This window comes from Drosophila subobscura, chromosome E (assembly GCF_008121235.1).
Source record: "Drosophila subobscura isolate 14011-0131.10 chromosome E, UCBerk_Dsub_1.0, whole genome shotgun sequence".
Lineage (NCBI taxonomy): Eukaryota > Metazoa > Arthropoda > Insecta > Diptera > Drosophilidae > Drosophila > Drosophila subobscura.
In genome coordinates, this window is record NC_048531.1 from 772,535 (window position 1) to 789,848 (window position 17,314).

Consider the following 17,314-nt stretch of genomic DNA (forward strand, 5'->3'; position numbering starts at 1 on the left):
TCAAAGGCTTCCAAGCTCACTTGCAGGCGGATGTGGTTTACACTGCACCCCGAAATGCAAGTAATGACATACATCAGGACCGTAATAAATCAGTGCAGAAAAACTTTTTGCCCTGAGTGGACTCAACTGGGATGCAACTGTGAGACTGCTATCCTACCGTAGTAGATTACTTCTAATAAACTTCTTCCATCCTTAGTTAGTCGTAGAAAAATGCTTGGTGTAATTTTTATGCACAACTTGATCAAGGGGGATATAGACAGCCCTGACTTGTTGAGCCGCATAAACTTTACGATTCCCATAAGACCCACTAGAAACTTTATTCCTTTGTTCCTATCACTTTGTAGATCGAAGTATGCCTTACATGAACCGTTTAGGGTCTTATGCTCGTAATATAAGTCCCTCTACCATATTATATGCTCCACTAACTCCATACTATTTATACTAGCCTACCTCTCCCGTAGTTAGTTTTATTTTATTTTTGTTTTATTTTTATTTGGGTAATTTTGGTTGTTATGCTCTTTTGGTTGTGTTTAGCTCTAATTTTCCTCGAATATTACATTCAAATCTATCTTCCCTTCATGTTAGCGACCGGTTCGGTTAAACGCGCCGGGAGTCATGCGGCAACGTCCCTCGGTTGGTTGGGAGCGAGAAGGTCTGCGTTCTGCCGGAACGGGTCGGCTTCGGCTTGGTGTCGCATGGGCCACTTGATGGGGCAGTAATTGCATATCAACGTCCAGACAGGATCTGATATTAAGCTTTGAAATGCAAAAATTTGGATTTTTGTGCGGTACTTTTTACGAAATAATTCAATCGGTATTAGCGACGGTCGGTGTGTACAAAGGGCAAGAAAAGTCGAAAAAAAAAACAAGAGGGGACGTGTGAGGCGCATCTTACGCGTCACAACTTTTATACGCGGCACTCAGTCAGTGTACCTGTACCACATTGTTTTTTTTTCGAATTTTACATTTGACATTTTACATTTTTTCTACACCTCACATCTACATCTACATAACTTCTCACGCCAACACGCTATTTTCGCTCGCCCCCCTCCCCTGGAGCCGCACACTACAGATCCACGTCAGAGGCAGAGGCCGCACACTGCAGAAGCAGAGTGTGAATGAGAGAATGGGAAAAAAACAACAAAAGCTGCTGGACAGGTTGTGTTTGCCTCTGCAAATTAATTTCTTCATTCTATAATAATGGTCCAACCGGATCCCAGTGGTGATCTGATAGACATGGTCCTTTCCTACGGAATGGCGTTTTTAGTTTTCTTTTATCTTCAAAATTGTAGCTTTGGGAGGATTTCGCCCTTTTGCGTGGGCGGAAGGGAGTGGGGACGGACGGACAGACGGACAGACAGACAGACAGACATTGACTCGGCTATTGATGCTGATCAAGAATATATATACTTTATGGGATCGGAAACGTTTCCTTCTGTGCGTTACATACAACCATTATTCGCACAAATACAATCTACCCTGTTCACTCTTCGAGTACCGGGTATAAAAAGGCGGTTTGGTTCCTACATACATACATATGTATATATTCTCATATTTATACCCGGTACTCGAAGAGTAAATAGGGTATATTGTATTTGTGCACATAACGGTTGTATGTAACGCACAGAAGGAAACGTCTCCGACCCCATAAAGTATATATATTCTTGATCAGCATCAATAGCCGAGTCGATTGAGCCATGTCTGTCTGTCCGTCTGTCCGTCCGTCTTGTTGAGCGCCTGGATCTCAGAGACCATAAAAGCTAGAGCCACCAAATTTTGCATCCAGACTTCTGTTTGCTCACACTGTTACAAGTGTATTTCAAAATGAGCCACGCCCTCTTCCGCCCCCGCAAAAGGGCGAAAACCTCCCAAATCTACAATTTTAAAGATAAAAGAAAACTAAAAACGCCATTCCGTAGGGAATGACCATATCTATCTGATCACCAAATTGGGATCCGATTGGATCATTATTATGGCCACAATGAAGAAATTAAGTTGCAGTGGCTAAACCCACCCTGTCCAGCAGCTTTTGTTGCTTTTACACATTCTCTCATTCACACTCTGCTTCGCGCAGTGGCAGAGGCCTCTTCCCCTGACACGTCTCTGACTCATCTTCTGCCACGACTCTGCCGCTGCCTCTGCCCTGACTCTGCAGTGTGTGTCTCTAGGGGAGGGTGGCGAGCTAAAGGAGCGTGTTGGCGTGAGTAGTGTTGTTGATGTAGATGACAGATGAAGAGAAAATGTAAAATTTGACAAATAACCGCTAAGTTGCAGATGTAGTACTGAGTACCGGGTATAAGAGTTGTGACGCGGCTTAAGACGCGTCTCACAACGTTCCTCCTCGTTTTTATTTATTACAAAGCAGTTTTGTCAATTGTTGTGTGTTTAAAAGTGAGAGACAGAAAACAGAAAAACGAATAGCGATAATGAAAATGAATTGAATGAAATGTAGGCAAAACGAGAAGGGACGTGTGAGACGCTTCTTACGCGTCAAAGCTTTTATACCCGGCACTCAGTACTACATCTGTACATTAGCGGCTTTTTGTCAAATTTTACATATTTTCTTCATCTGCCATCTACATCTACAACACTTCTCACGCCAACACGCTCCTTTAGCTCGCCACCCTTTCCTAGAGCCACACACTGCAGAGTCATGGCAGAGGCGGAGGCAGAGACGCGGTAGAGGCAGAGTATGAATGAGAGAATGTGAAAAAAACATATATAAGCTGCGGGACGGGGTGATCCAATCGGATCCCAATTTGGTGATCTGATAGATATGGTCATTCTTTACGGTATGGCGTTTTAGTTTTCTTTTATCTTTAAAATTGTAGATTTGGGAAGTTTCCCCCCTTTTGCGAGGGCGGAAGGGGGCGGGGCTCATTTTTGAAATACACTTGTAACAGTGTGAGCATACAGAAGTCTGGATGCAAAATTTGGTGACTCTAGCTTTTATAGTCTCTGAGATCCAGGCGCTCAACAAGACGGACGGACAGACAGACATAGCTCTTTCGACTCGTCTATTGATGCTGATCAAGAATATATATACTTTATGGGGTCGGAAACGTTTCCTTCTGTGCGTTACATATGTACAACCGTTATTCGCACAAATACAATATACCCTATTTACTCTTCGAGTATCGGTTATAAAAAAAACTAACTTTTCAAATAGCAAGAAAAAAATGCTGTGGACGACATGAAAGTATCATTGGAAGATCAAAGTCTATGTTGCACGATACCGCAGAAAATCGAGTTCCTTCTAGAAGACAGTTTTATTTTCGCAAAAACACACCAGTCCAGATATATGTATGTACATATGTACATATGTACATATGTATGTATGTATGTATGTATGTATGTATGTATGTATATATGCATATATGTACATACATATACATACATTTCAATCTGAGCTTGGCTTTTGATTGTCTATTTATTACGATAACTTTGTCCACAACAAACATTGTAATGGTTGCCTTGCCCATGAAGGAACAGACGTTCGCCCACGACGGTACATACAATGACGAGAGCATTTCTCCGCAAAATCATTTTACCATATGTGCTATTACCGGCAAAGAATATTTCAAAGCGGAAATATTGTCAATTGCATTAGTACGCATGGGCTAAATGGGGTTTCGTTGTTGTTTTTTATCTAATTGGTACTTGAGTGTGTCATATTAGATTTATGTGTTCCCAAATATATTTCGTCCTAAACTGACAAAATTTTAGATTAGATACGAATACCATTTAATGGATTAAATCCAACACCTACACCATTTTTTTTTTTAGCCATAACATACTAGATAGGTACTAAATATATAGCGTTACAATTGAACACACTGAGAATATAGAATATTTTCAATTACATTTATATATACACATTATCCTGAGAAGATCTTTGATAAAGCTCTTAACATAATATTTTTTTGCACTTGCAAAAGCAACATGTTGCTCTCCATGTCCATCCTAAGTTGGCTGTGACCAACGGAAACAAAAGCAACCGCAATACATAAACTGATGCAGCAAAAGTCACCTGCCGACAAGAGGGGTGATGCGAAGCTCGTTCCATATATAGGGCTATCTCACACTTCTACTCGACAAACTAACCACCACCCGCATACACACACTCACTCACCAGCATGATGGGATACTGTTGTGTTGCTTCGCCGCAGCGCGTTCTTCTAGATATAAAAGCAAAGGCAGCCAAAGGATGTGCGTTCATTCAGTTCGGTGGAGTTCTGTGCAAACGTTCGCGGTGATACGACCAAGCAAAGCCAAAGCTTCCTAGGGCACTGGCTATTGTGATAGCAGAGCCACTACTGTCACATTTTTTTGTAAGTAGCCGTTAAAATGTATATTTCATGTATATATGTATATATATTTAAATATATGTATATACATATGCATTCCTGTATTTCTTGTTTTGAGTTACATATGCTCTTTTATTAGACCGGTCTTATTCGAAAATCTCAGAAGGAACACCTTTGAAATACAAAATAATAGATTCCGGTGAAAGTTTTGCATGTCCTCTGTATGTTCTATGTTTTACTAAATACTAAATTAATTTCAAACAAATTGTATAACGAATTATTGTTACGTAAATTAGTCCCGCAGGACCTTACTAAAGTACAAGTTTGTTCTGCAAAAACTGATAATGAAATTGTTCTAGAAAAACTTCTAAAAATTGTTTGTGTCAAACATAGTTTGACGACTTGTTCAAGTTTATTTTCTTAATTTCAAGTGCTAATTGCAACAACAGAGATGGATTTTAAAACATAAATACCATGAAATAGTAAAGCTTTGAAATACAAACAGCCATAGCAATAATACAAAATTGGTGAGCTCTATTGCAAATATATGTACATACATACGTACATGTACATAACAAAAATGTACAAATTGGTTTTAAATTTACCTTTTACATCTCGTATCTTATCACCTTAATTCGAAATCCGACCATATCATTCCAATTGCTCTAGTTTCTTAATTTCTGAATGATCAATCTTTGGCAAGTCCGTTGGTGAAGCGGATGCTAATAGTTCTGAGAATTATTAAAAGACACTAGAGTTAAATTAATTGAATTAATAGTTGATGAATCAGAGGTTTCAGCTTAACAATTAAGAACGTATTGAACCAGCACAATTCCAGCTAAATATGTCGGCGCATATATAAACTAGCTTATAGAAAATTGTGCAGATATAAATAAATAAACAACCTATAAGTGAACCGAGGCAATAAGTAAATTTTGACTTAATAATAATAAATATGTATGTATGTATGTAGCTAATTAAGTTGGCTGCAAATTACTAATAAAAAAGCGTGGCGAGCGAAAAACTTTACGCAACAAAAGGCTCCAGGGTTGACGCAGGTTCTTTCAATCAATATTCATGAGTTGAGCGGCATCCGCTTCTTAGCGGTGAAATAAAGAGCATCCCGTTGATTGTACGTTACTGCAGAGTGCCAACTTTTGTCCCGACACCGCAGGCTCTTATAACAGTTTTGTTTTACAGTTTTGTGAAAAATGATACAAACGACTTCAAAAATAATTTGTTTCACCATATATTGCTATGGTATCTATTGGTCTGGTTCACAGAAATGTTTTATTTTGTAAAATATTATTGATCATATTGACCGGTCTAATAGTTAAGCCATTTTGAGGCTTTGTTATTTAAACAACGAATTTATTTTATTTAAACAACGAGATATATAAATCTTCACCAGCCCAATCCTATACCGGCCCATTGGCGATGGATTAAATGTTTACCTTGCTTGCGATGAATAATATTTAAAACATATTTTATTTTTTTTTATAACCGGTACTAGAAGTGTAAAAGCGTAAAAGGTATGAAACCCAGTCAGATATGAAACAGCGAAATTCTTTTGTTTATCTGAAAACATTTTCATAGTTTTACCATTAATAAATAGGTTTGATAATGAAAAAAATATAATTAAATCACAATATGCTGAATACAATATCTTCGTATTTTTCCTTTCCTTTTTCAAAAAATTTACAAAAGTGTAAAACACTTTATTTATTTTCAATCGATTGCCGCACTCCACTCCCATAACCAATACCAACATTACAGCAGGGTTTCATTCATACTCTTACTTTCAGACGGAGATTTTATTAATGTACCTTTGTATTTACATATGTATGTACATATGTATGTATGTACATATGTATGTATGTACATATGTCTGTCGTTTAATATTTATTCAAGTTCATATGTATGTATTCATATGTATTATATTATTCATATTATACATATATACATATGTACATACATATGTATGTATGTGCATTTACCCTATCCAAACAAAAATGGAATTTGTGGCAACTGTTTATATTGTTGTATTGTCAGAATGTGGGAACCTCTGTGTGAACCTTTTTTTTCGCAGTATCAAATTCCTTTTAGATTATTTACTTATTTTACTGCAACTATCAGTACAATATCTATGTACGTTTACAATAGACTCCTCATAAAGTTGAGCTACTTATGTATGTATGTATGTATGTAGCTCTGGAAGTAAGTATGCACGGCATACAAAGACACAACAAACTTACGGAAAGGTTTCCCTGCTCCATACCATAGTGATATAACTTATATTTGTAACATATGTATGTATTTTGTATGTATGTATGTACATTTTTAACAACGTAATTTTTCATAGAACGGTATATTTTTTTGAACTTATTACGAGCCATGTGCTTTTAAAAATAGTTTTCCAATACGTTTTAAATACTAAAATTATTTTAATGACCCTACGTTTGATTGTGTACTTGAACTGCCCCTTAAGTTCTGGTATGCTTGGCAAAATAATTTTAATGACGCACACACTTAGCAAATGCTGGGTGATAAATATGTACATACATACATCTGCTTATCTGTGGCGAAAATGCTTAAAAACTTTTAAATTGAAGTACTGCACAGGAAGGACCATTTTAGCATTAATTAAATAGGGTTTAGGTAATTACTCAATCTTAGGTAGAGGGTCGTAATTTCCCTAAGCTATGCTGGCGTTGAGCTAAATTTGGTTTAAATATTATTAAAGTTTTACAGAAGTTTTGCCGAATACTGTTCAAATTGCCTTATTAAGGGAACGGGGCATCTGCCGATGAAAGGTCGGACTTTCAGGCCCTATAAAGTTTTTCGAAAAGAAATGGCTGGTACCATTGCCATCGAGGCTTCGCTGACGCACAAACTGAGAAAATAAAGATTTCGTACGTGTGTACGGCCGTTTGCCCTTTTTAAGACATCTTCTACCTTATTTAGGTTGTTAAACGATGGTGTTTACAGTAAAATCGAATGTTGGCTTTACTCTGGACAAGCCATCACTTCGGTATGGTCTGTGGTTGAGAATGGGGGCTCAGAGGTAGATAACAGTATTTACGATGCATGACCGACCTCAACCCATAAATTTTGATTTAAGAACATTCACATTCGCTTTGTTACGCCCTGATGGAAATTATTGCGAACGATAACCAAAATTGAACAAAATTTATGATTGATGCAATTACATTGTTGGTCTCCGAGTACGTGAACACTCCACATAAGCTACAGGTGCGTTGCTTGACAAGCTCTCTCCGAAATTTATAAAGCCATTAAAATAGTGCAACCGTATAATTTCGGATAATTTCAAAAGCTCAGCACTATGCATATGTATGTACATACATATGTATGTACATACATATTGAGATTTTAATTATTTAAAATATTATCGTGTATCCTTGAGTAGTGCCTATCACCTGAACCAAAGAATGGCTTATTCATATTAGGAAAAATACAAATGTTTGACGGCATATCTTGGCACTTAAGTATTCATCCGAATATTCAGTTTCATTCGCGATACTAAGATAGGTTTTTTAATGCCACGAGTCGTTTTAAGCCTAAGCTTTACGCTACCACCAAGTCCTTGTGGTTGAATGATTCAATTGATTCTTATTGTTCTTTGCTCTGTTTTCTGAGTAAAGGCTCACCAGTCAATTACCAAAAATCGCTAATTGCAATTAAGGGGGAGTTAATGCTGCGTTTCTTACCTAGAGACGTCTATTAAAATTTATTTGTTTGTGTCAGTGATTGTTGACACTTAATGGAGTTCCCGCCCGCTTATAAGATACTGTACATATGTATGTATGTACATATGTACATATGTATCTGGAACGCCAATGAGCAATTACAATAACATTTTGTTTAGTTTTGGAACCTGAAGAGATTTTTATACCCGGTACTCGAAGAGTAATTAGGGTATATTGTATTTGTGCGAATAACGGTTGTATGTAACGCACAGAAGGAAACGTGTCCGACCCCATAAAGTATATATATTCTTGATCAGCATCAATAGCCGAGTCTATGTCTGTCTGTCTGTCAGTCCGTCTGTCCTTCCGTCTTGTTGAGCGCCTGGATCTCAGAAACTATAAAAGCTAGAGTCACCAAATTTTGCATTTAGACTTCTGTATGCTCACACTGTTACAAGTGTATTTCAAAAATGAGCCCAGCCGCCTTCTGCCCCAGCAAAAAGGGCGAAAACCTCCCAAATCTACAATTTTGAAGATAAAAGAAATCTAAAAACCATTCCGTAGGGAATGACCATATCTATCAGAACACCAAATTGGGATCCGATTGGCCCATTATTATAGCCACAAAGAAGAAATTTATTTGCAGTGGCTAAACCCACCCCGTCCTGCAGCTTATATTTGTATTGTGCACATTCTCTCATTCACACTCTGCTTCGCGCAGTGTGCGGCTTCTGCCACTGCCTCTGCCGCGAGTCTGCAGTGTGTGGGTCTAGGGAAGGGGAGCGAGCTAAAGGAGCGTGTTGGTGTGAGAAGTGTTGTAGATGTGCAGTAAGACCACATATTTTTCGTACACCGTCATCACCCAAGTTTGAACCCCTATAGCTTGGCGTACGGTCAACGTAAACAAAAAAAGTTAATTTTATATCAAAGATCAATTAATCTACTATATGTTTATGAAAAAAGTTTTTAATTTACTTCTATGGTATGCTTATAAAAATTAACTTAAGCAAAAAAGTCCTTTTATTTCGCACATAAATTATTCGTACAGCCGTCCGATCCTTTAAGTAATATTAAAATATTAAAGGTAACATGTACAATGAACATTTTTGTTTTGCTATATTTAGTCTTTATGATAACTAAAAGCACTATAAACAATCTTTCCCCCAAGGTATTGGTGCCCCATGAATTCATTTTGACCCCCTCCACAAGCAGTACCGTTTGCAATAGTAGTGAAATCTTCAACTGGTTGCAGTTTTAAATGATCCAGATTTGGTCCCAAAAAAGGTAAATTTTTGTGTAATTTATTACGAATTATTACCAAATGGAATGACACAAGGATGCCAATTGTTACTCAAAATATAGTTTAATACACCCTTTTTCATATTTCCATTAAATAAGACCACTCGTAAAGCTCCAGTTATGAAACAACACAGGTAAAACAATAGGCACCCTCCGATGACCCATACAGGAGTGACCACCATTTTCTCATCATAGGATACATTTATTTTCGCAAGGCCAACCAATCCAAAATATGTATTAGATGGACTCTCTAGTCAAATCACATTCTCTAGAAATTAATCTGGCCATGGGTCTCTCCAAAAGTCTTCCGGAAAATAAACTTAACATATTTTGAGAAAAATCGTATGGGTCATCGGATCGGATCGGAACATTTTTTCATAAACATATAGTAGATAAATTGATCTTTGATATAAAATTAACATTTTCTGTTTACGTTGACCGTACGCCAAGTTATAGGGGTTCTTGGGTGATGACGGTGTAAGAATAATATGTGGTCTTACTGTGCATATGACAAATAAAGAAAAAATGTAAAATTTGACAAAACACCGCTAAGGTGCAGATGTAGTACTGAGTGCCGGGTATAAAAAATGTGACGCGTAAGAAGCGTCTCACACGTCCCTTCTCGTTTGTTTATGGGTCTTGATATATTAATTGTATTTATACATATAATATGGTTTTACATGTGTGTACATACCACGTACGTGTATGTGTATGTTTGATCTATTTGGGAACAGTTAATTCTAACCCAATTTCTAAAAATGTTATATTACATACTCGCTAGGTACATACTATGTAAATACATTAGTAAGTAAGTACATTTAAAAAAAAATGTGTGTTGAAGTCTGATATAGAAAGGTGTCTGTCTTGGCACTTGACACTGTTGCTGGATTTATGGAGCTTTTATTTAAAACTATTTAAAAACGTATTTAAAGTTGCAATTAATCAGAGCTAACCATTAGATCGGAACGAACTAATGCGAAGGAAATTATGACTCACTAGGTGACATAAAAATGTTGGCATTCAGTGCACTACATTTCGAAATTACAGAGTAAAACAAAAAGAAACAACACCTTCATAAGGGAAATGAGTGTTCGTGGAGAGCACACTCAACCAACATCAGCCGTGGTCCGGTTACAAATGACACCATCAAACCTCAGTAGACAGCGGACGCCCTCAAAAGAAGGGTTAATATGAGTAGAAAGCATGCCCCAATGACCACACATTTAATGAAGCAGGTGTTGCAGGCAACAGAAAATGGCACGATACAATAGTAGAAAGGTACATACATAGCTCTTTCGAAGACCAACTCTGTAATAATGCGAACTCCAAGGGTCAGCAAGACCTCACGCCTCTGGGAGACCAAGGGCGTTTCACCGAAACATGTTGACGTGCGACATATGACTGCTGACACAGTGGGGGTGGTGTGGGGACTAATATACATATGTATGTACATACATATGTATGTACGTGTTCACAGCAAAAGTTTAAGTCACCCTCAGTGGGTCAGCGTTTTGATCTTTAGAGGTGACAATTATGCAAATTTATGTCGCATAATTTTACCACACATTTAAGTAAATAGTTCGGTGCATTACATCAGTTAGCATTACAATATTTTTCTTTTACAAGAAATTATACATTTTATAACTGAGGAATTATTGTATATGACCTACGTATGTATGTATGTATGTACATACATATACACCAACAACACCAAACATATATTTGGACATATGCACAGATGTATTTATATGGGGTACAAGAAAATGGTTTATTATTGACATACATATGTATGTACATATGCATATATTAATTATACTCGTTCCGCCGAAGCCTGGAGGCCTGAAGGATATATAAACTAGTATATTTAAAAAAAAAATGCCTTTGCACGCAAAGCAGGGTCTCATCTATCGATTTCTTCTCAGTATTTAGTACCAATTATTGACAGATTTTCCTGCGGTACTTCCAGAAAGCCAATGCCCAAATCCGATTGATTCTATATTTGAGGGCGAAAAATGATTGTTTCCTGATCCAATAACAGAGAGCGGGTTAACAGCTCCCGGGTGCGCGTTTCTTGTGAAGTGACCAAGGTTGGCCGCCTCATGTTCGGTTTTCTGGATTTCTGCAGCAGCTGCATGAGCAGCAGCATGTGCCACAGCTGCCTTTGAAGCAGCAAGACGCTGCTGTATCGCCTCAGAACGTTGAATCGCAGACGCCGCCTGGGACTTTTGCTTCAGTATTACAGCCTGGGTTTGTCTTTCCGTGGCGATGCGTTGCTGATTCAGCACGTTCTCCTTAGCTGCTTGCAAATGTTGCTGCGCTATAAGAACGTTGGCTGAAGCCTGCTTAGCTACCGAAATAGCGTGTGCCACTTCATTGGGTGTCGGCCCGATTCCCAGCGACGTGTGCCCCCCACTCCAAATGGGCCAACCAAGGCTCCATCCGCCTCCGTTCAAAGCTCGCGGACCGCTGGTTGCAGCCCATGGAATGCTAGCTTCGTCCAGACCGAGACTCCGCTTCTCCAACGGCTTGGAGCTAGCAGCACACCAAGCACCAGCAGTGAGAAAAATTAGAAGAAGCATTTGAGGAATTGCTGACTGGCAGCATCTTGTTTTTGCGAAATGCATTTTTCTGAGGAAAACTGACTTATGCTGAGCTTTGTGCTGATAGCATTACTATTTATACATAGCTTCGCCTCAATTTCTTGCCAAGTATCAACAATTACTCACGTAGGGAAAACTTTCACTCTTTCAAATTATTTAGTAACTGTTTGGCAAGTACTTTACTTGCTTTTGCCGGAAATGAAAGGGAGTGCTCAAGTAATCCTTATTATTTCGGACCAGTTTTAAAAATGGTCAATTAGTTCATCGCAATGAAGCTTTTCACTCTTGCGTAAGATGTCTGCAAAGTTAATTTGTCAATTCTGATTACTGGGTCTGCTGATGAGCTGCTGGCTCATGTCTGAAATAAAAGCTGCCTATTGTGAAAAAGTAATTACAACAGCCGCGCAATGTACGTGACCAAAAGGTATCATTCTGTACGTTGCTGTCCATGAAAGGACAAACTTAAAACTTAAAGCTTTAAAATCTTAAATGTTTGCCCTCCATTCTACCCGCGAAAATGACACAAAATATGTTTTATGAACGTATCTATACAGTCCTAGCAAGACCCCGGCGGCTTCGTTCGCTGATATTTTAACAAGAAGATTTGTAAAAGTACATTGTGTATAAAATATACAATAATGGAGGTAAATTATAAGGCGCACTTGTTTTTAACGTGATGTGCCTTATAGGCAAGCTTCTTTGGCTTCTAACATCACATCAGATATTTTACTATCCAATTCCTCATTATATACAAGTCAATTTTTTGGTGGGAACGCCTAAACAGAGCTCAGCGATCTGCATAACTTCGTTTTGACATTTGTAATTAAACAATATACGGTGCCATAAATATAACGAGTTGGATCGTTTGTGACTTTGAACTTGAAACTTTGAAATACACTTGTAGCAGTGGGATATACCAGCCATCTGGATGCAAAATTTGGTGGCTCTGGCTTTTATAGTCTCTGATATCTAGGCGCTCATCAAGACGGACGGACAGACTGCCAGACGGACGGATGGAAAGACAGGCTATATCGACTCGGCTATTGATGCTGATCAAGAATGTATATACTATATTGGGTCCGAAAAGCTTCCTTCTGTGTGTCACATTTTTCGAACAGAAATACAATATATGTACATACATACATACATATGTACCCTATTTACTCTTCGAGTATCGCATGTAATTAAGTCGTTGCAGCCACTGCAGTAGTAAAGACTGTGAAATGTTGATTTTAAAAAATGCCCTATCCAAATTTGTATTTAGATTTAAGCTGACTCGCAATTGACTTATTCTATTGTAGAAAAATTGTTAAGAGGTCATCAAAATGTGGATTTCGAATCTGCCCCCTGCACATCAGCGACAATTTTATTTGGGCATACTATTGATTATGATTTGCTCGGCGCTGTCTGAAAACGTTTGTGCATTGCCCACAGACCAATCGTATGTTGATAACACGCATCGGCAGGACGGCGGAGGTCTGTAGCCTGTACCCAATAACTTAATATATTATATTTGCAATTGGTTAACTTTTTAGCAATGCAAACATTACAAAAAAGGCCCGCCTTCTTTGTAGGAAGTCGCTATGGGCGATCCAGCGGCAATGATGTCAATGGCGGGGGGGCGTCTAGCGTGGGCAGCTCTAAAACGCGACGTCTCATTATTGTACCACGAAATGATCGTTTTTTTCTGGGCTCTCGATATGGAAAACGAAACGGCGAGTTCTTGTCCCCCTACGAACAGAACAGCCTAAACCTGGCCCTCAGCAAGGACTCGTTGCGCGATAAGGAGCAACAGGCAACAAACACCGACAGCAGGTTACGGACATCTCTTATGTCGTGCGTCTACACAGGCATAACCAATTACTATCGTTGTAAAGGGTGAGTTTATCTACATAAATTTATTTACAGGGATTTGACATTTCACTCAAAATGGATATTTATCAAACACAGCAATGACCTTCACTCCGACGTTGAAGAAAGTCTCGATTCCACGAGCTTGGCAGGTGATGCAAACAACGCTATAAACTAAGAAAGGAATTCATAAAGAATGAAGAAAATAAAAAATGTTGACGATTGATTGACAAACATTCAGAGCTTGTAGTGGCACATTCTTCTATGACATTTAATACGGTTCATGCTATCAAATGGCTGTTCTGCGATTTTTTTAAATTGATAAGCACAAGGTATTAAAACTTTTCAATGGGGCTGGAAAAAGTTTTAATATTTAACAAATTGAAACTATTGTCATTAGATATATAAATACACAATAAACAAAAAACTATTATGGGCAGCTATCTATGCACATTAATTAGTATGTGCCGAATCAAAATCGTTTAATATTTTGAAAACCGAATTAACGCGCGCACATACTCTCTATGTAAATATACATATACATATACATACATATATATTATACGCTTTATTTATAAAAAGATACAGTACATACAAGAAACATTTATAATAATACCTAATAAACTCAGTTGATAAAACAAAATGTTTTTTGAAAATTTAATTGATGTTATGGCATTTTGCTATTGGGATGGCTTGTTGATGGGTTTATACATTATTCTGAGTACTACTTATGCATGTATGCAAATATTTCTGTAGGTATTGGAACAAAGGCTTTATTTAAAGCTCTGTCGTGGTAAAGCTAAAGCAATTACATTTGTATGATGTAACTCCCTCCTGAATCAGTTCCCCTATGAATATGCTTGTGTATGTGGGTCATGCATACCTAGAGCCACAAGAAATTTAATTACCATAGACTCCCCCCAACGCTCTGCGGCGTAATGAGCAAAAAGACTGAGCACTTACTTGTAAAATGCTTACTTAAACAATAAATGAAAAATAACGAGAAGGGACGTGTGAGACGCTTCTTACGCGTCACAACTTTTATACCCGGCACTCACTACTACATCTGCACTTTAGCGGTTATTTGTCAAATTTTACATTTTTTCTTCATCTGGCATCTACATCAACAACACTGCTCACGCCAACACGCTCCTTTAGCTCGCCACCCTCCCCTATAGGCACACACTGCAGAGTCGCGGCAGAGGCAGAGGCAGAGACGTGTCAGGGGCAGAGGCCATAAACAGCGCGAAGCAGAGTGTGAATGCTGCGGGACGGGGTGGGTTTGGCCACTGCAAATTAATTTCTTCATTGTGGCTATAATAATGATCCAATCGTATCTGCTATCTTCAAAATTGTAGATTTGGGAAGTTTTCGCCCTTATGCGGAGGCGGAAGGGGGCGTGGCTCATTTTTGAAATACACTTGTAACAGTGTGAGCAAACAGTGTGCAAAATTTGGTGGCTCTAGCTCTTATAGTCTCTGAGTACTAGGCGCTCATCAGGACGGACAGACGGACAGACAGACAGACAGACATAGACTCGGCTATTGATGCTGATCAAGAATATATATACTTTATGGGATCGGAAACGTTTCCTTCTGTGCGTTACATACAACCGTTATTCGCACAAATACAATATACCCTATTTACTCTTCGAGTACCGGGTATAAAAAGAACAGGCCAATGGCAACATACACCATCTTGCGAAGCTCGTATTGATTTTAATTGATGACAGCAGACAGTGCTCTTTTTATATAAGGGCCATCCTCCTACATCCTCGCTTAAAATAAAAATTTAAACAACACAAAGCAGAGTGCCTGCTAATTGTATTAGTGCTGGGCGTAGGCAACAAAGCCATGTGAAAATCTAACGTACGGCCACCAAAATGACACACAGGCTGCCAGAAGTTTTGCCCGCATTAGGACAACTTTTCGGCAACAAGAACGTGGCATCGAGGCGATACCTTTTCATCAAGCAATTGTTCATATCGCACCCCTACATGCACTTTGTGTTCGGCAGCAGCTTCCTGAAGATAACACAATCGGTCAAATAATATCACGTTCTCACAGAGCTTCTACATAATTCAGAAACGTTTATAGTCGGTTATTGTTGCATGGATTAGTTAAGGACAAAAACACAATCGTTACCTGCATGGCGGTCTGCAAGCATTGCAAACCCTCGGCTAGACGGGGACCTTGTCTGTCTGTGTATTTTTCGCTTATATCTTGAAAGCGCTCTTTGTGTATTGGTTGCCATTCCATCGGTGTGCCTGTGTTCTTTGAGAACAACTGAAATCTTTTTACAAGCTCCCAAAAAGTAGAATGATTTTCATGATCCGGAAGGGAACGCTTTCTTGGTTTTACCAATTCGTTTGAGTATCGAACGGAATCCGCCATTGCACGCATGTACATCTGACATCCGTGCTCAGAATGTTCTTCACAGCTTGTTCGCCGCCAGCGAGCTCGAGTTTGCTGGCACGCTAGTCTAAGAAACGGACGATTAAGATATAATTCTCTTTTACATGCATTCACCGCCTTGCGCAGGGCAGTGCTAAGCGGAAAATTCACGAAAGTTTTCTGATCGGTGTTATCAGTTCCACTGCAATCAGATTGCAAAGCTAATTTATGGTAGCAGCAGGGAACAATGTGAATACTTTTCACACGATCCATTTTCAAAAATAATCGCATTGCGTTAATACTTAAATCTGCACAAGCATGCAAGCCTATTATTGACATAGTTTTCACCTCCAAGCATCCGTTGTTTTTCGCTAGTTCTAATGAGTGTTTGTCAATATAAACCCCTGAGTCAGCGTCAACAAATTTTTGCTGGTAGCTAATTGACTTTGTGGCTGCAGGTGGTAAGCACTGACGGCACCGGTTGCGTGCCGTCTCCACCCGAGTTTCATCTGCTTCCAATCCAAGTATTAAGTAATTTTTATTCAGTTCGAATAATGCTTGACTTAGGTAGCCCAATCCTGAACCCAAGTCAACCACAATTTGCGCTTCTAGGCAATGAGCGTTAATGTGAGTGGCAAAGTGTTTAATTTCATGTTGTTTTTTTTTCGATATCCTTAGTTTACTGATGGTTTGTCGACCCGTTGCTTCCAAAGATATGTTTTCGAACGTTTCTTCTGGTGTTAAACGTGCTAGTTTTTTCCGGAAAATTAATAATGATGCGGGGAATGCGTCAAAATTCTCGTGAAAAAATGGAAATTCATTAAGCATTTCGTTTGATACTGCAAGAAAATAGTTTTTGAAATCCTGTGGCATTGAGTCTATTGAAACAAGACATTCTGTGTTAGCCCTGCGATAAACCCACGAGTAGGAACTCAAAAAGTCGACTACTGACTCAAAATAAATCTCAGGATTATCAAACTGTCTGGGCATGGACATTTCTGAGGAATAAAAAAGAAATACAAGTTTAATATTATGTGTCAACTTATTTACTCGACTAATATTTTTACATGGTAAGAATTCGTGTGTTTCACGAAAGAGAAAAGCATCGGCGTAACATAACATAAAGCTGAACTAACCACAATGATTTTGTCGACGGAT

General features: G+C 38.6%; 3 protein-coding genes across 3 annotated transcripts; 1 reads left to right on the forward strand and 2 right to left on the reverse strand.

Annotated features, from left to right (window-relative positions):
- Window positions 1-4,209: 4,209 nt before the first annotated feature.
- On the forward strand, window positions 4,210-13,961 carry LOC117892273. Its single transcript, XM_034798395.1, has 4 exons — window positions 4,210-4,328; window positions 13,214-13,388; window positions 13,448-13,790; window positions 13,863-13,961. The coding sequence occupies exons 2-4, from the start codon at window positions 13,238-13,240 to the stop codon at window positions 13,939-13,941; spliced, it is 573 nt and encodes a 190-aa protein (XP_034654286.1). The 5' UTR covers window positions 4,210-4,328; window positions 13,214-13,237; the 3' UTR covers window positions 13,942-13,961.
- On the reverse strand, window positions 10,434-12,800 carry LOC117892271. The gene has a single exon (XM_034798392.1). It carries the CDS (start codon window positions 11,934-11,936, stop codon window positions 11,238-11,240), a length of 699 nt encoding a protein of 232 aa, XP_034654283.1. The 5' UTR covers window positions 11,937-12,800; the 3' UTR covers window positions 10,434-11,237.
- Window positions 13,962-15,461: 1,500 nt separating the features above from the next.
- Window positions 15,462-17,210, reverse strand: LOC117892269 (methyltransferase-like protein 25). The gene is made up of 2 exons (XM_034798391.1): window positions 15,908-17,210; window positions 15,462-15,834 (listed from the first exon to the last, which is right to left on the reverse strand). Exons 1-2 carry the CDS (start codon window positions 17,150-17,152, stop codon window positions 15,679-15,681), a joined length of 1,401 nt encoding a protein of 466 aa, XP_034654282.1. The 5' UTR covers window positions 17,153-17,210; the 3' UTR covers window positions 15,462-15,678.
- Window positions 17,211-17,314: the final 104 nt, after the last annotated feature.